This window comes from Thermobia domestica, chromosome 16, assembly GCF_964235325.1.
Source record: "Thermobia domestica chromosome 16, izTheDome1.hap1.1, whole genome shotgun sequence".
Classification (NCBI taxonomy): domain Eukaryota; kingdom Metazoa; phylum Arthropoda; class Insecta; order Zygentoma; family Lepismatidae; genus Thermobia; species Thermobia domestica.
The window spans coordinates 35,073,676-35,096,619 of NC_137469.1; the positions used below are offsets into that span (position 1 = coordinate 35,073,676).

A 22,944-nucleotide genomic window follows, 5' to 3' on the forward strand; every position below is an offset into this window, starting at 1 on the left:
GAACTTGCACTCAGAGAGGCTTAAATACTACAAATACAATCTCGTTGTGTCTGTATTTTTTCTTTAAATAATAATCTATAATGTTCGTGAAAAATAAAGTAAACGCACCTATGAAAGATGGTAATGCTTTTTATAGAATTCAATATCGAGCTTGAATCTCAATATTTCAGTTTGCAATTCCAGTGCAATTAGCACTTTTATCTTCATATCTCGATTTTCCTTATATATCTGTTATTTTTTTTAAAAAAAAAAAGATTTGTTTCCACTTTCAATGATAAGCCTTGGTTTGTTATAAAGACAAGACTAGCCTTCATATCAGAACTGTGATAACTAACTAAACGGAGCAGGTGTTCGAGAATTGAGTTCTTATATTTAACAACAATGAATGAAGATGCTGAGATTTATTTGACTATTTGCCTTAGCACTGTCCACGTGACTTTAAACTAATGCGACTTAAACAGATTTATGAATGTAGTATTCAAATATAAGAACAGTTTAGTAAACTTATCTATCATCATCATGAAGTCTGTTTCCAGCAATAATTATTTATTTTAAGTAAAATACTTATGACAAATTTTGAAGCCCCTGGAAACTTGCCACCCGTGCAAATGCACGTGTAGCACATATGGTAGAGCCAGCCCTGAATATTATATATATATATATATATATATATATATATATATATATATATATATATATATATATATATATATATAGTCGACAAATTATTTATGTGTGGCATTAAGAAAAATACTATTAGGCAAATTAGTACTAGTTTTACCTTCCGACAAGTTATTTGTATTTTATACTGTACGTGATGTTAGTTTCGTATTTATTAAAGGACTTCTTTCGCATAATGTTTCTTGCTTGATATATATTGTACAAACCTCCAAGTAATTAGTGCAATACTAATTAATCACCCATTTCATTAATCTCAAATATCTAATTGATTCACACAGTTGCGAATTTATTACTTTACTTTACTATTGCATAAAAGTGAGTTTGATCTTTTTTTTTTTTTTTTTTTTTTTTTTTTTTTAACATACCATTTATATCCATATAAATGTATAGTACATTACAAAGTCACATTAATGAACTTCTATGATAAACAATTTTTGTTTCCTTATGGATAGTTTATTGATGCATTTCCTACAACCTATGATTCTAAGTTCACTCACTGTCAAGACCTATGTTTCAGTAAGGCTTTCTTTGTTCAGATCCTTCATTAAGCTATTCCTCAGTGATGTCTAATTTCCGAAGAACAACTTTATTAATAGTTTTCAGGAGTCGCATGGACTGGACGTTTTATGTAAACATTTACTTTTTTATTATTTAACTAGATTAAGATTATTCCAATAACTATTTGTATACTAAGATATCTTGCTTTCACGCAGAGCAGTGTACATGGAAAAATGTGAAATGCACGAAAATCTAATTCTTGGGACGAATCGAATCTCCGTCTTCCACGTTCTTTAGTCAGTGAACAAAGAATTTTATAAGTAAACCTTAAACAACCAGATAGGTTCTGGTAACTATTTTATTGAATCAAACAGCTACTTTGTACACTTTTTAACTAAAAATCTTTGAAGTTCTAAAGAAGGAATAAAAAAAAAGGAAGTTGCCAGGAAAATGCGACATCTAAGTTTCTCTCCATTCCCACATCCAGAGATGTTTTGTTATTCCATCATTCTTTTGTATCTGCAGATTGTCAAGTGACGTTTTGTTATCGAGTTTAAACTTTAACATATCGTTCCGTTTAATTTCCGGTGGGCTGTAACTCATAAATGATGCATTTGTGCAGCCATGTTGATTTTTCATGTTTTCGTGTGAGGATTCATTTGCCAAAGCTTTTTGCCATTGTATATTATTATTATTATTATCTTAACGCAAGAATAAAATGTTTTGTTAAATGTTCTTTCTCTAACTTAATAAATTCGAACAAGCTTATTTCTGTTCAGATTTGTTTAGTACTATAAAAGTAATGTTTCCCACTTTAATTTTTTTTTCTCAAAATGTAGCTGATTTTCAAGAAATATCGAGTAACCTGTTCGAACCCTTCTTTGTCGATATCCATGTTTCCATCAAAAGTAATATAAAAGATATAACACAAAAATGGTGGTAAAATAATTTATTATTGTAATGAATTACATAAACATTGAAATTAGCATTAGGGTTGACAAGGAAGAAGTACTTAGCCATGGTAGGAAGACAATTTGTGTACCACAAAGTAGATAAATATATATAATGTACTCGTATATAAAAAGTAGATGCTGCATGGCACGCTTCTAATACAATCGATTAAATACATAGTATAATTCTATGCCAGCATTTCACAAATTTATTTGAAAAAAAAAAGTATGATTTTTTGTGACCTGTTCACGAAAGCACAAAGATAATTAATCACTTTTACAAACTTATTACTATTATGTTGCTGTGTTTGTGTATATACATGTCGCTGACCAAAGTGCATACCTACTCCCTTGTACACACGGAAAAGAAAGTATTTGACAATTGATAAATTTTCTTTGCCAATAACTCGGGAACAAATGAATTAATTTGGATCTTTTTGCTCTTATGCTTAGAATAGTTATAACTTAACAACTTGGCAAAGTCAGTACTCTAATAGGTTAATTTATTGTTGAGTTATTATGAAAAGAAATTTTGTCAACTGAAGAATACTTTCTTTCGTGACTGTACATCTTTTCTTATCAGTAACTTTGGAAGTAATGGACGAATTTGAATACGGTTTTCTTTGGCGTTGAGATAACGTAAATCTCAGTATTACTTACCGGAAATTGTACCCAAATTACTTATCTTCCTGGGAGCAGGTACGCACAGTTGCTTGTGGTTGTACAAAGACTCAAATTTTATTGACAACTAAGGTCAAATATATCGGTTATTTTAGAAATTGCGCTCAAGGACCAAGAAAATTATTCTACATGAAGCCCCTTCAGACCAAATAATTAACGATGTGACGACAACATAGATAAATTTTGTAGTTGTGGGATTGGTATTTAGCGTAATTTTCGTCACAGAGGCTACTTACACTTTAAGGTGGAATCTGAATCATCGTAATTCCCACCGGAAATCGAACCCGAGACGCCGTGCACTAAAGGCGCTTCCGCTATCTACTAAACCAGCGGAGAGGGCACGTAGATGAATGATGTACAGTCCGCAGCAAAAACCTGCAACATGAGCATGTAAGTTTATTGAGAAACAACGAAGTCTCTTGCTTCAAATAAGTGTGTAGGGAAGGACGCAGAGGTTTCTCCTGGCGTGATTCGTACCATTTAGACGTTATGTTGATTCCCTAGGCTGTTAGGCGTAGTTTCACTATAAAGTTACATGCTCATGTTGCAGGTTTTTTGCTGCGGACTGTACCATAGCATTGATTTACGAATCCATTAAGTAGTTATATCGATTCTTTCCAGATGGCAGTTAAAGACTAAACTTTGATACTAACCCTATCTATGAGCGTTGGTTCAAGTTATGAATACAAAAAGAAATACAACAGTCAATTGCTAATCGAACAGCAAACAAATACCTGTACACAAATTGCTAAAGATGAGACTTTTTTTAGAGCATGATATAACTTTATACTATGTAGTTACTTGATGGATTCGTAAAGCAATACTAAGTCATTGCCATAACGTCAAACTTTGATTGGCTTTAGTGCCTGAAGAAGGCCCCGGACGGTATACCATTATATAACATTTTCGTTTTATTTTGACCTGTAGAATAATACTCTACGGTCTGTGTGCGCAATTTTTAGAACACTCGATATATATTAGTTACATTCCTCATATAAATTACAAATTATTTAATATACACGTAAAAATCATACAAAATGAGCTAATTATTATCTCTAAATACCAAGTTTCTTGAAAGACTAGAAAAGAAAAAGTCTTTCATTCTGTCATAATTTATATGTATATATATATAAAATTATACATTATGCCTATAGTAATTGATTTGATAAGGCCGTCACTTTTATTTGGAATGTTCATGACTTGTAGAAAGAAGCCTCAGAAGATATACTTTTACTTTAGCCTTCCTGCTCGAGCGTCTGTAACCGCTCCCCATAGCTCAATGATGAAATCATCTGTGAATCCAAAAGCTTCGAGATCTGAACCATCAATGGCTTCCGCAAAGTCCATACTGTTCGTTTTACCTTCAGCGTGTTCCCATATTTGCGTAGCTATAAAAGAAAGGAATAATAACACTTTAGATGACAAATGCAAATAGCATATTTAAGTAGTACAGATTTCAAAATATAATTTCTTACAATAAACATTTGTATGACTGCAGAAAAATCTGACTGTGGGAACTCAAACCCCGCATTTTTGCTCGACAGATTGATACTCTATCGAATTGCTACTTGATTCAATAGGATGCATATTAAATCTATATAAATACAAAATGAAATTTAATATGTTCGTGACTTAATAACTGTTGAACCACGAGACCGATCTCGATCAAATTTTTAACTAGATGAGGTCGGGCCTGGAATGGTTTTGATCATTTCACTTCGACGGTGCAACTTAGGGGAGGGAGAGGGGGAATATATAAAAATGATCGAAAATTACCGATATTAGTGTCGAATCCATAGTTTTCGGAGTCGCTGAGATGAACATTGGCACTTCCGATGCCGTTTGAATTCAAATTCTGCCCCTCAACTTGAGGGAACGGGAGGAGAGATGTCGATCGAAAAGGACCAATATCAGAAATCGCTTCAGTAATAGTAAAAAGTGGCTGACTAACGGAAAATATTACTATTTTTTTTTATTTTAACCCGCGAAACGGGTAATTGATGCTAATACTTACTAAAATTGCTCTTACCCCCAGGGTATTTTTAAAATGCAATTTGAATATCGATGGCATACATGTTAACTACCAGCGACAACATTACTTTTGTGTTTCGACGCTTATTCCGCGAGCATCGTCTAACCAGCAAAGATTCATGGTTTTCGATTTTTTAGACGAAAGTTAATGCTTTCGAATCGAAAATCCTATTTTTCAATCAGAAATAAATATATATACAAGCAATATTTTTATGGAATCTACGATTCATTTTTGTTGAAACACGGTGGGTAACCTCGATCCCAGCTACTGAAAGGGTTATAACTCAGTGACCAACAATAAATAAGTGAATAAAAATCTCAGAGCTTCCCAAATGATATCAAAATTTAGGACAAAACGATCCATGTAAATGGATACTGCAGCGTGTATAAGACGTGAAAACACTTAATCAATTCCAATTTCTAGTACATGCGCCATTACCAAAAAGTTCCCATGTTCATATGAAGACATAATAATAAATATTACTGACTTGGTAATAGGATTTAAAAAAAAATAAAGTTCTAGGGGAAATTAAAACTGAAACACAACTTTTATCACAAGGCCACAAAACATGTCTTTTAAAAACTAACCATTGACCAATCATCTCCTGATGCACACTTGGTTATTATAATTTAATTGAAAAATTGTTTAGACTGAGTTGAGTGGAAGATACTATAAAGTAAATTTTTTCTTTCTTTGTCAGGCCACAGAATGGTGAATCCTTAAATGAGGAGACAGCACGCGAGTTCCTCATATGCTTTCAGCTGCAAAAGTAGCCAGAATTAATAACCTCGGGGCAAAATATCAATAGATATAAGTTATTATTAATAAACGTAATTAAGGAGTAAACCTAAATAACTTTCTTAATCAAATTAATACGGTTACTGTTGACACCCGTTTTACAACAAATAGAAAAATCTAAGTTATTCAGGGTGCTTCTTTGCAATACAATCTAACCGATTCACTAAATTGAATTAATGGCAATAGTATTCTTCAGTATCGAAAAGTTAAGTAATCTTTCATTCAGAAAATTTTCGTTAAGTATGATATGAGGGTCTAATATGTTATTTTACCGTTACAATTATTTCTCGAGATTAAAGAACAGAAATCTTTTCTTTAGTTATTGTCTTAAATTTGCCAAATAATTTCTCAGAAGTAAAGAAATATTTTGTTCCTAGACATTGACCGTGTTTACTTTCAGATTTCTTTCGTGTAATTCTTCTCGGTTACGTGAAAGTACTTCAAAAATACATGAATAAAATAAAAAGAACAGACAGGATGATTTAATTCATCCATACAGTATGTAATACTGTTACTTTACTGTGTAATATCTAGTACCGAAGTCTTCTCTCATACCGTGTAGTTTCTCCAAAGTTAGAGAAGTACAATAAAGATATTTCGAAACTTAATACTAAGCAGTGACGGCTCTTGAGGAAAATCACAACTGTAAAAGTTAATACATTTTATAGCTACAAACTAAGAGAAGAAAACTTGCCTGATGTACTATTTCTTTCTCATAAGAACTGTCATTTATAGTAACCTGAATAATATATGTTTCGAAGTTAATTTAATTTGATGTAATAGTGTTTCCTGAGTTTGCTTTAAAAATATATTTCGACTTGACCTAGTAAGCAAAAAAACATAATGCATTCGCCATTAAAAATTATTATTATTATTATTATTATTATTATTATTATTATTATTATTATTATTATTATTATTATTATTATTATTATTATTATTATTATGAATTGACGACGAATTGTTTGGAATAATAGAAACATTTCATGGTATAATCTGCGGCAAAAATAGCATATTTTATATACTATTTGTATATAAAGTAATTATATTATTTGTTTTCTCAATGGCGTATATATTTTTCATACACTGATCTTATCAATGACAAGAAACAGAAATTGTCAACGGCACTTAATTCCCAATAAGTACTAGTTCTTGGAAATTCACTCGCATAAATCTTTTTTTTTTAAAGGCATTTTTTTTTCTAATTTTTTCAGGTTATACGTTTATGTGTTTTAATTCTGTAACCGATCATTATTTAACCTGAAAATCTTAGAAAGGAACGTTGAACTCTTGTCGTGAAAGGTTAAAACAACGAATTACCTTTTTCTCTGTAGTTCAAACTTGAATACTGTAACGCTACCTTCCATCGCTTCTTGAGTTTCATTACTTGAATATTGTAACGCGTTACTCTGTGTCATTTCTTGTCTTACGTTACTTGAATATTGTAACGCATTACTCTGTATCATTTCTTCCGCTACGTTACTTTCCAAGGCTTTTTTTTTCCTAAGTAGTACATTCCATTCTGTTGGTAGTGGAAATGCTCCAGAGATAATTACTTTTTGATTTACTTCAGCAATTAGATATATTGTAAGCGATTTGGTAATTCATATTAGATTTAGATTCAAAAACTTACCTAATTCTGTGTCGTTAATTCCCATAAAACTTTCGAGCAAACTATTTATTTTTTCTATTCCCACCTGCATAATGTCATCGGGCTGAAAATAAAAAGGGATAGATTAGGTATTATTTCGGTTCTGAGGCACTAGTTCCGCTACAAGTAACATAGAATAAATCAAGATAATATAGAAAGGCACTATTTTATACAGACTAGAATTAGTCTATTAAACATTCTAATATTAAACATTCTAAACATAAACAGGTTTTAAATTGTAAACAAGAACATATCAAAATCTACTTCGCAAGTAGTGCCGTGCTGCGGAAAATCAGCGTCCGGGGCGAGAGTATACGATGGTTGGTGCGAAACGTAAGAAAATTTTCAAACATAAATCCAGCTTTTCTTTGAATTTGAACACTTTTTATTACTTTTTCCTTCCATTTTATCCTTCCTTTTCTTCTTCCTCCCGAATTTTGCGCCCCTACTTCGGCGCCCGAGTCCATCGCCCCGCTCCCCCACGGCACGGCATTGTTCGCAAGTCTGCATACAGAATAACTGGTGAATAAACCTATGCAAAAAGTGAGCTATGAAGAATAAAATTTAACTATAAAATATTAACTTCCAAGTTTTTTTTTTTTTTAATGGGATTAAGTTGATTCTATTTTCGTTGGGATCAATCAGCTTTTCCCATGTATTTTGTACTATGCGAATCAACACTTGAGTAATCTATAACCTTAGATTTCTCTCAAATTTTGCAACGCTGTTTCGTGCAGGACACGTATAATTTTGTTTACGAGTATGGAGGTATCGTCAACATAGAATACTGTAACTTGATGTAATACCATTTGAATTAAAATAATATTTTACCATGTTGACAACACTATTTATTATGACATTTGTGATCTGATAATGCTTATGGATAGCCTGCTTAGTATTAATTACAATGTCACTAAAATTTCTAATTGTTTAATCTATTAATATTTCAAGATATTTTGATTTATCTATTATTTTTTCATTGTCTGGATTCATTGTTTAATAACTTGATTATTTATAGCCGTTAGCAGTGCCAGAATTACGTATAAGCTAAACAAGCTATAGCTTACGACTCCACTCGCTGGGGGCCCGAAAAATTTAAAGGAAAAAACTGATTGTAATGTGATTTCCAAATAACAAGAGAAAGCAAGTAAGATAAAAAGCACATAGAACAATGATGGTTTGTATTGTTATGTACTAGGCTTTTATGTAGCAAGTAATAGGGCTCTATTTTTCAGTTCCACTTAAAATGAGGCCCCTGTTATCTAGCCCCCGTTTCCTAGCCCTGCTTGTAATGATCCCTTCTTTCCATGAAGATATCAATTAGGTCCATAAATTAGCATCTAGCACATATTCAAGCCTAAAAAAACTGCGACATTTTGTTGCTGAAAAAGAAAGCTTGATATATATAAAGAGCCCCTTTCAATAGATTAGGGCCCCATCAAACCTAAATCATTGACTGACCATTAGCTAGGGTTACCATATATCAGCATTTATGCGGACGTATCCGCATTTTGAGATTAAAACTTTTCCGTCTGCGTACATTTTCCGAAATTCCCTGACTGTCAGCATTTTCTAAGCTCAAGTGTAACGCCAATTCAATGTCAGACATGTTTTTAAAAAATCAGATTTGGTGAAAAATATGAATATTTTTCATGATAACATGATGGTATGTAAATACCGTACTCTTGTTTGATAAGTTTTGACACATATCAGTACATTTTTCATTATATTTTAAGAACGAACTTGAAAATAAAATAAAACGCATCATCGCAGTTAATGTTCATATAACTAGTTAGCCAGTTGAAAGTATGTCCGCATTTCGGCATTTCAGAATATGACAACTCTACCATTAAGTTATAACTTTGGAGAAAGTCAAACATTCATGGGTTCTGCTATCATTTTTCATAGTTTGTATATTCGGTTTACAGGTGGGAAGCAGGCCCGTATTTAGGTAAGTGCTATTCTGTGCTCGAGAACAGGGCGCAGAATTTAAAGGGCGACAAATTTTGAATTTCTTTTCACTTCTTGAATTCACTTTTCATTTCTTTTCTCTTCTTTTCACTTCACTTTTTTTCACTCTTTGACTTGAATTTCTTTTGAATAAGTTTCACAATAAAGTAATATTTAAAACTAACAACCCGCAGAATCACGCCCAAGAAAATGTGTGTTTAATTCTCTCTACTTACAGTAAATTTTAAAATGTCATCCTCTCCCACCCCCACCCCAAGGAGTGAGGATGAACTTGAACATCATGAAAACTGATAGCGTTAACATGAAAACTCAGCGACCTCGAGACCTATTAATTCAACACTAACATCTATCGTTTTCGATTACTTTTAAAATCTCGCCCCCTCCTTGGGAAGTGAAGTTCAATTGGATTCAAACTGTTACTATTCATCTCAGTGATCCCAAAAACTATGAATTCAACTCAAATATAGGTAGTTTTCGGGGTATGGTGGGAGAATTTGAACGGGGAGCGGCAAATTATTTAGAGCACAGGGGCGCACAATATATAAATATGGGCCTGGTGGGAAGTATTCCTTCTTAGTACGTGTGTGTGTGTATTTCTAACATGATTTGAGTTTTCTTTAAAAAATTTGTTGATATTTTATTTTCTCTTCTCTTTCTCTCTCGCTCTCTCTCTCTTGTCAGATTGAACTCGAAGCAAATCCAGTAACCAGCGGCACTTATGTGATTTGAAAAAAATTGAAACTGAAGATCTAATTGCGTGTTATTACCACCGTTACTGTTAATGCTCCTAACAACTAACACTACCAATACTAGCACTACTAACCAAACTTATACTGTACCAAGCTAAATGAAAAAACATAAAACTATCTTATTATTATATTTTGGAGCTCCTCACTTTTGGAGATGAGCCTTGTTTTTCAGAAACCTTTTGTATAAGAAAATTGGCAGGTCATTGTCGAGGTTATCTGAGCACAATCTCACCAATCACAAATACTATTGATATTATTCTGATCATAGAACTTTCATTAACACTAACATCCATTCGACTTGTGCATTACTGTTGGTATAGCGAGAAAGCTTATTATTCTGCATTATTTTGAGCAAATTCAGTGCATCTACTTTCTCGACAAACGTACTCCATAATTTACAATTATTACTTCTTTTTCAAGTGTTGATAGTATAAATTTCAAAACAGTGGACTCATTCTTCAGTTCATTTCCATCGAAATTGTATTTAAATTTCATCCCCATCTCTGTCAAATCATTAAATGAAAACAGTGTCGGTGCCGCGTGGCAATACAAGTGTAACAATGAAAATACTTTAAACATAGTCTAATTTTTACAATAAAAATATAATGCTTGAAAATAATTAGAAACAACCAAGTATGAATGGCATAAATAATTAATTGTAATTCATTGACCCATAAACTGTAATTCAAACCTGGAAACTTCGAGCGGTTCGTGAATCTCCTCTTGTCTAGTAAAAATGACGTTTAGACGTCGAAAGTATTTATTTATTATGAGTACGTTTGATAAATCTGTTCTCTCATAAGAGGGGCCCAATTCACACAATGAAATAAATTTGTATTAGAGTCAAATAAATACATAATGGAGAAACAAATGAAGAAAACTTTACTATTGTGCTTCCACAGGCGATGATGCATTGCAACAGTGAGTACTTCAAAAGAACAACTGCAAACAATATTCTGGTCCATTACTGAGAAGATTATCAAAGGAAAGCTGCTAAAGATAAGCAGCAGATTAGAAAGAAAGACAAAAAGAGAATTTACTAACGTCAGAGAGATGGACTAAACACAGTCCAAACACTTTCATGATATTGGTATTCCTTTGTTTTGATCATATATTCTTGTACACAGGAGTATGGACAGTATCCCATTTAAAAGAATGTCATTGGTCTCTCTATTTACAAATAGAGTTAACAGTGAACTTACCTCGTCTTCTATTTGTGCTTCTCCGTTTGCCCTTAACCTTAAAGTCTCTTTCCCTGAGCCATAGTTTGCTTTCTTTGTTTTACGAGGATCTGACCGAGGTCCGATGTTAGCTGCAAATTAAGTTAATACCAAGTGAGAAATGCTTCACAAAATTAGTATAATAGAGGAGCTATCTAGGTAAATAGTTCTACTTGATTGTATACACTAGACACTGAAAAACTGAGAGGTGTTAAAGACTATTGTATAAATTGTTACGTAGCGTATAACAGAAAAAAGAAGTCCAAAGATGAAACATGTACAATTGATATAACTCCTTAAGCTGAAAAAAATACGGTATATGGGGAAAGTAAATCCTTGTGTGGTCTTTGAGTACATGAATGATGTCCCAGGCAATTTCTGTCTTCAGAGGCCGCAGTGACTTCTTAGTAGAGCGTTCACATCTGGTGCGTGAGGTTCATTGTTCGATCCCAGCTCAAGGCAATTGGGTTTTGTGGTGGACAAACATCGTGTGCGTAGGTTTTCTCGGAGTTCTTCCATTTCCTACCACATTCTTCATTCCACTACTTTATTCATTTCTCATCATCATCGTCTCCTTTAGCCCACCTGGCATAACCATGGCGGGACGTAAAACTGAAAAATTTCATTTCACTTCTATTTTAATATGTTAAGGTATAATCACAAAAATGAATAAACTTTACACGACAGTTTTCTGACTATAAGAACTGTGCGACTAATCTTTAACATAGCAATCATTTGCAGAAAATTCTCAACAAGATTACAGTGTTCAAGAGTACTGTTCGTCGGCAATTTTCCTTCACAGATTTGGAAAAGTAAAAAATTCTCTTACAAACTTATTTTTCTTAAAAGATCACACATATATTTTTCAAGATTAACCACAATGAAAAATTTCTTCAATATGAAATTCGTTTAGCAGTCAGATTTTACTAGTCACACTGACAACGGGGCAACTTGTGAAAATAAGCTTTTACGGACGTTTGAGGTAAGAAATTTTTTGATCTATTCGAATATGTAATAAGATTTGTGTGTTACTCTCAAAATGATACATTAAATAAGACTACTGAGATAATGGGACGAAATATTCTATCAAACGTACCGAAGCCTGCTTTCATAGGTTCTATTAGTCTCATTGTGAATGTGGTTCCTTTGGGAATGTCCTTCAACATTTTAGCTACTTCAAAATGTCTTCGTCCAATTAGATTTTGAGAGTCAATTTTTTCAATATGATCACCAACCTGAAAAGAAAAAATAAATAAATTGATATTTTCAAGCTAAAAAAAAAAAAAAAAAAAAGAATTGTTCTAAATTTCAATTTGTACTGTAGATTTGTCTTTACAGCTAAGATGTCGAATAAAACACATAGTCACCAGCAAAAACACAAATCTCCCATTGTGATTTTTATCTGCATTGATTAATTAAATCAATTTACACAATTTACTTTTACGAATACGTAAATCTCTTCGATAGTAAGGTACAATTGCTTAAACTGTATACGTCAATACCATTAGATCCACACACGTAACTTGATTTTACTTACTGTGGTTTTTTGGCAGCTCGAAAAGCAAGCGCGAAACTCCAAAGACTGAGAGAGTGAATATCGAAATTTTCCCTAGGCTGGTACTATTATCAACGGTGCTTTCCAACACCTACTCAGTGTTTGTAAATTGAGAAGAATACACAGTACGAGCCTGGATGAGAAGTAAAGAAAGGTTGCATACTTTTGCGTCTTCGATCGAAAGTGATATTGGACTACAAATGGGGAGACTCAAGTTGGAAAGATACTGGAGTTGCTGACTGCTTGTATTGTATAACTGTTTCCTTGCTTCCACATCTTCAAAAATGAAGCTATGTTCATGTTATATTAATAACAAAAAATGTACAAAAAAATATTTTAACTATCATATAATATCAAGTTTTATTACATCGCGGTAAGATTATAACGCAGGTGTAAAGTATGTTCCTCAATACCCGCTATTCAATGGGTTTCTACTATATTAAAACTAGTTTATCCTTCGGAAATGAACGTTTTTTCGTATTCACAGCATTGGTATTATACAAAGTATACATGGTAAAACCAAAATGTTTTCATAAACATGTGGTGCCGCGTTCAATGTCGGTAAACTCGCAGTTTCCGTTAGTTTAGTGAATATGTATAACAGGCTTGAAACTGAAAGAAACAAAACTGCCATTACGTAGATGACGTCTCAATGTTTGAAGACCACTGACAAAAGAAAAACTTATACAGAGTGTCCAGACTTCTTTTAAGTGTCTTTCAATGTCTCACAATATGTAAATTATTCCAATATAAAATAATAAAAAATATAATTTTAGTTTATACAATATTCTATTTCATACTCTTAAAATAGTTTATAATAATAATAAAAACTTTATTTTAAGTGCTTCGAACAGTTGTTAGGCAAAATTTAACACATAATATATCAATATACAACCGTGTAAAATAGATAATAATAATAATAATAATAATAATAATAATAATAATAATAATAATAATAATAATAATAATAATCTAAAGTGAATATTTAATCTGATATTCAGCCAGCCATATATCTAAGTTCAAAATATTTCTAACCATTTTATTGTGATTTAAAATGAAAATATGTCCTACACACTATAACAATCGCTCTATGTTAACTACGTATTAAAATGGTAGTTATATTGGAGATATACCATATTTTTATAGTGTTTAACAATAGAATTAAATTATGACGATAGTGATAATATTACAAATCTCCAATATTGAATAGTCTTTTGAAGCAATTCTTATTATAGCAAGCATAAATAATCAAAATGAAAGAATCATATACTTTTCTTTTAAAATCAAATTAAAAATTAAATAAAATAAATAAGTAAATAAATAAAATAACGGCAGTCCAAATACAATCCTAAGAAGCTCACTAATTATCACTTATTTAAAATATAATTAGTGAATACCTGAATATATTTAATTCCATCTATTACACTTCCTTCTTTAATTCGCTTAATGAAAGCATAGCCGGCTCCATTGTCCGTGATAGTAAGGCCTAATGCGTCTTCTGTTTTTGTTATTTCGATTTCTTTGGGCTGTCCTGAAAACAAAGAGGAAATTAGTTAATTCGTTACAAGAGATGAAAGTTGGGTCCATTATCAGTAACCTGAAACAGAGTGACCAAGGAATGGCGCCATAGCTCGTCGCTAAAACCCCAAAAATGTTGCACCAAACCATCAGCAAGAAGAGTCATGCTTACTCTTCTGCGATGGAAATGGGATAATTTTGGAACGTTACATGGAAAAAGGATATGTAAATTTACTATAAAATAACCTTCACCATGCAATCAGAAAGAAAAGACGGGGAGTTATGACTTCAGATATTTTGTTGCTTCACGACAAAGTCCGACTCCATTCTGCCTAACGGTGTCCATAATAGGGGATATTAAATTTAAGTATCCTAGACACGTATCCTATTCTCTAGACTTCGCACAAGGAACTTTCATGCTTCTAGGCTGGTACAAAGAGGCAATGTGAGGTTAACGTTTGCGAAGCTGTGAAAAGCAAGAGAAACTATAGCCATATCACATTTCTTCACACACTTCAAAAACATTGCAATACATACATTCCATGTTATGGGGACTAAATTGAAAAATGAGGACTATTTATTTCTTAATTTGCCGTATATATATCCTAAATGTGTATAATTGCCTTTAAAATAATATAATTGCGTTTCTGGATCTAAAGTGTATTATAATACATACATTACGTTATGGTTGAAAACCAATGAAAGTATAACTTTAATCAGACTAATGTTGTTAAGTGTTTATTCACATGTAAACAATTTTAAAAATCACTATCTTGTAATAACATATTACTATATATTATGTAAGATTCTTTTGTTCTGTAGAAAATAATATTGATAAGTTACTTTTAGACAAGAGAATGGTATTGATAGCTGACTGCAATATTTTTTTATTAATTACATTATCTTCAATATATGTAACAACACTTACACGTATACTCTTCTTTAAGTAGTCAATTATATATATTTTTTACTTTTTAAATCAAAGTACAATGGTACACTTTTAATATTAATAACACTTGGTAAATATGCAATATCAAAGAAAGATTATTATCAATGTTCGTTGGTGATAATGATCACAAACTTTTTTTTTAATATAAAACATTTCTTCCCAACAACCGATTCAGATTTAATTACATCTAAATTAAATCAGCTTGGGAATTTTTTAAAAATCCTACATCTATATATATAAAAGAGAACGTACAAATCCTTTGTCCGCTCATCACGCTAATACGGCTGAACCAATTTCTTTTATTTTTGGGGGGTTATTAGGATTTGGACCCTAGATGGTTTTTATCATATCACTTTAATTTTCAATTACCAGTGTCTTGAGATAATTGACCATTCAGGTGTCCATTACGTACAAATCCTTTGTTAGTTCATCATAGGTATAAAAATAAACGTATGTATATGCAACCCGCATGACCGTGTCACTCGGCGGGTTAACATAAATGACAGGCGTTATAATGGTTTTTATCATATCACTTGAAAGCGAAAAAGTAAAAATTATCTAAGTAACAAAGTTTATTGCGTTCGGGGGTGACCACAGCGAAGCGGGGCGGGTTAACATAAATGACAGGCGATATAATGTTAACATTTACTGCAATCTTCTATGGTTTTTATCATATCACTTGAAAGCGAAAAAGTAAAAATTATCTAAGTAACAAAGTTTATTGCGTTCCGGGGTGACCGCAGCGAAGCGGGGTGAACGCTGCTAGTATATTTTAAAATATTTAAAATGCTACATATAATTAACGTAATATTAAACGTACAGTCTTGTTTTAAAAAATTGGCCACCCATCTCTCCTTGAAAAGTCCTGAACTCTTACCTGAAGCTTAAATTGAATGAAATTAATGGGATTTTCTGTAGTCCATTAACATTTGTATTTAGAGCCTAAGTGCGGTTTAGAAAATGTGATATTCTAAAGCAAGATGGGTGGCCAAAGTTTTTTTGAACAAGATTATACAATATACAAACTACCGTATTTTACGGACTATAATACGCACTTTTTTCTTCGAAAAATTGCCTCCAAAATTCAGGTGTGTCTTATACTCGAAATTAATATAAAAATATCCAGTGTTTGATTTAAAATTCCCGCCAGTCTTAAAAATGGCCATATATATTCGATGCCACGGGAAACCTATCCCTATCTGGCAACATTGGATTCAACTGGCAGCAGCAGTGTTTTGATGCGACGAACATGAGTTGCGGAGATTCACAAGCTTGCAAACACTGTATCCCTCCTGTTCCGCAATAAAAAATGTATAAATGTTATACTTAAAAATTAAGGCGTCTCTTATAGTCCGCAAAATACGACAATTGATCTTATATAAAAGCAAGTAAGAAACAACCAAATTCAAAGAGAAAAAGAAAACGTTGAAGAGTATACTTCAATGGACAAAAAATTCAAGATAGAGTTAGAACTGAACACATTTAGGGATTTTCTCAATTTCCACTTACCTTTCCTATGTACAAAAATGAAATCATCCAAACCTATTTGACCTCCGAGGAGTTTATTCATGTCGATTTTATGAGTGTTTAACGTACAAAAGAGTATCTGCAAAGAAAAGAAAAAAGAAAAACAATGTATTTTATTTTTGATTACTCCTCACCATACACTTTTAAAGATGTTAATTACATTAAATCAGTGGTTTTCAACTTAATTCCTATCACGAACCCCATTTTATCACATTCTCTTGCCAGAGACCCCTTTATGATTTCTGGTTTGTAATAAGCTTGTGTGGAATTTTTAATATACCTATTGCGGAGATCCATCTATTTCTATAATAGTAGACTCCATTTCTTGTATATAGTGGATACAGTAACTTCCTTAAAAGCGGTTAGATTAAAACCAAATATGGTCACTTCATTCATATTACAAATATCCAATTCGATCTGTCTTACTGTTTCAAAATGGAGGCCGTTTGAAAATTTTAAAACTTCATAACTTCCTTAACTTTGGGTCATATGATAAAAATAAATAAAATATAATAATAAAAATAAAGTGATTTCTATTTTTTTTTAAAAAAAAAGCTTGGACATTTCTTTAAAAAGTTATTGCGTATTTTAATTTTCGAAAGGGCGCCACTTAGAGTTACCTCATATTGTTGTGAATTTGGTACATTGTTGTGTATGTGTTCAGTATCACCAAAAACAGTTAAAAGCAACTTGTTTTTCATGCATGGTAAGCATTAAAACAAAGACAAGAAATCGCTTAGTAGTTGAAAATGACTTGATAATGTGAGTCACAAAGATTGAACCGGACATTGACCGGCACTAGGGAAATAGCACCATGCTCAGGTATCTCATTAGCTTTCAATTTTAATTGTATTTCAATATACAGGTTTTGTTGCTTTTGTGTTTTTCTGTTATTTCAATATGCAGTTCTCATTAGTTTCATATCGTACCTCTTTAATTTAAATTGATCCTTAAACAACCTTGCATCTGTTGAAAATGTTGAGTAGAACCTATTTTTTGTTGTTCTTAACAGTACGTATACAAATAAAAATATGCTTATCAGAACAAAATTCAAAATAATATTTCTCAAATACTTTCCGGTATTAGATTCTAATTATATTTATCTGTTCCGCTTATCTTCGCGACCCCAGATTGAGAAACCCAGATATACATGAAAGAAGAAGTTCTGATTGACTGAGCAACTCCCAGTTCAGATCACAAGGGTTGGAGGACAAACATCGTTACATTTATTTTAAAAGAGGAGCGGTCACAGGAACTCCTTCATATATTTACTCTGTCCGTCCGGAAGAAAAAAAAATAAAATAAAATAAAATAAAATAAAATAAAAACTACTTGACCAATCACCATCAAATTTCGTGATAAATTAGGAGGTAACAAGTTAGCAACTGTGTTTGTTTTTGGAGCCAATACTAATACCGGAAAGTAGTAGAAATTAACCATTTGTGATTTAACGTTGATCGCTAGAGCAAACACCATAATACATAGAGGAAATCGGTTTTCTGCAAAACGCTTACGCGTTCCAAGAATACGTTGCAACTTTAACTTTCTACTAAAACCGGAAATAGAAATCCACTACAATTTCCGGATTCGATATTTATCTACATAAAGCAAAAACGATAGCGGTAGCAAGAAAAGGTTTTTAGGAATTGATTTAGTGTTCTAAGAATAGATACCATCTTCTCTCTTAAACCTTTATTCGCACCAGAAATGGTAAAAATTAACCACTTCCGGTTTTAACGTTGATCGCCATAGAATAAAAACAGTAATAAATGGCGAGAAGTGGCTTTCCGTAATCCGTTATCTTAATAGGGACAGTGTTCGAAGTGGAAGAAAAGCAGAGATGGTATGTTTTATTACGATTTTGATTCGACATATTTGCTATCTAAATATTTAAATACAGTGAGGGTATGTTGCCTAAAAGATTGAATTTCTATTTACATAATGACTAAAAACCATTGGAGAACTTCTCTAAAGTTACGGGGAGAGGGACAAGGAAATACTTTGATCCCCGTCAACAACTTTCTAAAAAATAATTTAAAAATCCTCTTATGTTATATTATACAGAATTATACACGAAAATGCCCGAAACCCGAATTTGTATATTAATAATTTCCTGCAGGAAAACTCTCGGGCCCCCCACACGACTGACGATTACTCCAAACTCCCGGAAGATCCGCCCCCACAGCAGAAATCTCAAAATCCCCCCATGCTCAAAACACGACATTTATATGCATTAAGGCAAGAAGACACACACACAAAAAAAGAAAGAAACGATTCAATATGACACATCAAACTATAAACTAGATGAACTTCTTTGAAGACACCTCATTTAGAAACAAAAGGTAGGAAAAAGATAAAAATTTCACTGCTGTCAAGTTACAAATTATTTCTATATAAGGTGTTCGTCAAGTACTGTATACCGTACAAAAATTGATTTATTAAAAGGTACTTGGCATCTACTTTCCAGTGACGCTATATCTTGCTCACTGAAAAACCAGAGGTAGTATGTCTTCATCACGGAAAAAACAGAGGCGGTATGGCATACCACCGCATACCGTCTCACTTCGACCACTGATTAGGGATCCTTAGAATATATTCCATTTTCATTCTGATCTCTTTACTGAAACTAAAAGTAATAGAAATGTAATAGAAAGTAATAGTATTTCCGATTTCAATATAAATTGAGAAAATATTGGCATATAAACCAAACTCTTTCACGTGGCGTACACTTCATATTATCCGAACTCTAAATCATCCGGATCGCCAAAAATTCAAATCTATATCAAGAAAAACATATTTTAAAAAAACTCATTGAACTGGAAACTATATGGAAGCCGCAGTGGCTCAGTGGTAGAGCGTTCACCTCTGGTTCATATGGGGTCCTTGGTTCGATCCCAACTCGCGCCAAGTGAATTTTGTTGTGGACAAACAGCGTATGAGTAGGTCTTCTCGGAGTTCTCCCGTTTTCTCCTACTTTCTTCATTGCACCATTTCGGTCATTTCTATCTTCACCGCCTCCTTTAGCCTAGCCGGTATAACTGTGGGACGTAACACTCAAAGATTTCATTTTGCTATATGTATTCGTTTGTAAAAATATAATTTCGTAGAAATTCTTATTTAAACCAACGTTAAAATTTATTTTAAATTAGAATTCTCTGTATTTTTTAAAAACTTGTTTGTAGTAAATATTTGATGGTATTTTCAACGTACATTAGGCCTACATTTTTATTGAGCAAAAGCAATTTTTAAAGATTTTTTTTTTAATCTCGCAACATAACTTTATTTTTTAATTATTTCCCTGATTATTCGGATTTCTACATCCGGAGATAATCAACTGCTTGATGTTCATAAACTATTCTGTTATGATAGTGTTGAAAGGCTTTGTAATGCCTAATGTTAATCCTAGTGTCACAGTTACGAAGTTAAAAAACTACTTTACGATCGCATTGTTTTCTGCTTCTCAAGCGAAATGGATATTTTCTTTCTTTCTTTCTCTCTATTTAACTCGACTATTAATGTACAAAATCATTATTACCATGTAGAAAGCAAGATTTACGACGTACTGACCTTCAGTAGTCGTCAACATACTAGTGAGTAAAAATTATTGTCTTCACAATAAGTTTGTTGTAAAAACCTGTTACAGTAAACGGTCTTTTAATCCGGCACGATCGGAACCACGGCTATGCCGAACTAGCTACTTTGCCAGATTATCGAACGAAAATACACATATCTATAATATTTACATTACCTATTGAATACTAAATAAAGTCTAGTAAAGAGAATAGAGAGGATCACACGAGATATTTCCATGAATGGGATTTGGATAACCAGAGTTAAGTCACCGATATTAATATTTATTGTAACGGAAGCAATACCACTGTTAACAGGTAACAATGACAAACACGGTGGTATCCTGGAATCCGAACAAAAATTCCGAGCAATTTCTTTGCCTCGGAATGCGAACGCAGTTTTGGAAATCCGAACCCCCAGCATATGTTTCGTTTGTGTGTGTGTGTGCGCGCGTACGTTTCCTCTGTGCACCCATGCACTTTGTTGTTCAAATGAAATGAAATGAAATCTTTGAGTTTTACGTCCCACGGTTATGTCGGTTAGGCTAAAGGAGACGGTGATAATGAGAAATGAATGAAATGGTGGAATGAAGAAAGTGGGAGGAAACGGGAGAACCTCGAGAAAACCCACGAGCACGACTTTGTTGTTCAGTTCGTAGTACAACTTTGTTCGCCACTTTTGGGGGATTTTCCCACGTAGGTTTATGGTTGTTATGGGATTCAGTTGCGTGGGGAAGTTGCTAATACCAAGATTATATAAACATGAAAGTAAATGCAAGATGGTTCCAAGAGGCTATTATAACACCTGTCTTTCGAATAGACATCTCAGAATTGTGCGGTGAGGATACCAATCAGGTGAGGATCCATATGGATAAGGCTCCAAGTCATATCGCCAGAAAATCATGACGTGAAACGGAAATCAGAAATTCGGGTCATTCCATTTCAAGACATTCCTGTGTAGATTCAATCCATGAATTGTCTGCGGTTTTGGCCTGTTGTATAAATGCTTCCAATGTCAATTTCCGCGCACCCTAACTGGTCTCTGGACGGCTTGCAAGGAGTGGGATCGAAGTTTGCTTTAATAAAGCTTCGATATCGGGTGATAATCCACAATGCTGAGTATCCAACAGGATATATTGGTGTTAGCCCTGAGGTTTCTCGCACGGTAACCTTTAAAACGGATCCGATATAAACCAAACAACATTCTGTATATTAAATATAGGCCTAATTTTGAATGATCATAGATATCGCTAATTAAGAATCCAGTCGTTTACAAACAGAATAGAACTGCTTTTAACTCTTCGCTTTTAACTCTGTTGGTAACTTGACATTCTCTGTTCTACTAAATTACACCTATTTCTTTTCTCCTTTATTATTTCAGTTTTGTTTCGGTATTTCCATCAAGAACATTTCGATGGCTGTCGTTATATGAAAAGGAATGTTTGCATTCCATGTTCAAGTATCTGGTATTCTCCAAGTAGCCTTCGTTTCAACACTTTCGACATAAGTAAGACCAGAAAATGAAGTAATTGTATCGTTGAAACTGCAAATCGATCATAGACGCAACCATGCGTAAATAAAACACAGGTGCGCTTATCTTTCAGAAGAGTTTTATATTTTTCCTCAACTGTAATTACGGAGAGAGAAAAATACTAACGTGTCTGTTGTTTTCAAAGACGAAAGCAAATACTGGTTTTATAGAAATATTAATCTCCTGCTGACAGGCATTATTTTTTCCAGAGACTCAAAGTTTCCTCGAAGTACGAGCTCTCAATCAAGTTATAGCTGACTTGCTTTATATAGAATTGTTAAGCGGGTCCAGCGGAGAAGGCTTAGGGTAGCCAGTTTCTGTTCTGTATGGTTAAAAAGCCTATTAGAACTGAAAGTTAGGGACCTGAAGTGAAAACAGATACAAAATCGAGTAATCATAGCTTAATTACTACGTATTTGCATTCCGATATATCAATTAATGTTCTTCCGATATGTCATGGTCATTATCAAGAGACCAGTTTCATGAAAGAAGTTAGCTCTTTGCATGGTAGTGGTAAGTTACGCTCAAATTTTTTGTTGTTCTGTGCGCGTATCCTCAGTTTTTCTATTGGAGGCTGCGAAACACTTTTTCCATATCCTAGCCAAACCCAATATTAAGGTTTGGATGGGGTACTTAGGAGTAACAAGAGAACTTTATTTATATCTTAACGAGAGCTGAATTAAACTTTTCAGTATGAAACACTGAATGATTCAAGCTGATCATACTGGGCGATTTCAAATTTGGTCAGCACATGGCAATCACTATGCTGTTGTTGCTATTTTCTTCTCTTTTCCTTTCTTCTTTTCTTTTCATTCTTCTTCTTCTTCTTCTTTTTTTTGGCTGAGTCTGCTACCCCTTCCAGATAGCTCCACACTCAATTTCACGGTACTGAATGAACATTGCGCACGATTTTTTCCAGTTGTCACTTATTTGAGTATTAGCTAGGCCCAGCACTGCTTGCCTTCGGTGATCTTACAGGTACCAGTACATAATTGCTATGGCGTTGGTGTTCGTTTATGTCTATCAAAATTTAGTTTACATTTTAAGTTTCTCTAAGTGCGTCA

The 22,944-nt window shown here is 33.1% G+C and overlaps 1 protein-coding gene across 1 annotated transcript in view; it reads right to left on the minus strand.

Moving 5' to 3' along the window:
* Nucleotides 1-2,095: 2,095 nt before the first annotated feature.
* The window catches only part of kermit (PDZ domain-containing protein GIPC-like protein kermit), a 120,894-nt gene continuing 100,045 nt past the window's right edge, over nucleotides 2,096-22,944 (minus strand). Inside the window, exons 2-7 of the mRNA XM_081742292.1 lie at nucleotides 16,763-16,859; nucleotides 14,184-14,317; nucleotides 12,328-12,466; nucleotides 11,214-11,323; nucleotides 7,274-7,355; nucleotides 2,096-4,198 (exon numbers count right to left, since the gene is read on the minus strand). Of these exons, the coding sequence (XP_081598418.1) occupies nucleotides 4,041-4,198; nucleotides 7,274-7,355; nucleotides 11,214-11,323; nucleotides 12,328-12,466; nucleotides 14,184-14,317; nucleotides 16,763-16,859 (720 nt within the window). The 3' untranslated portion in view covers nucleotides 2,096-4,040. The remainder of the gene's footprint in view (nucleotides 4,199-7,273; nucleotides 7,356-11,213; nucleotides 11,324-12,327; nucleotides 12,467-14,183; nucleotides 14,318-16,762; nucleotides 16,860-22,944) is intronic.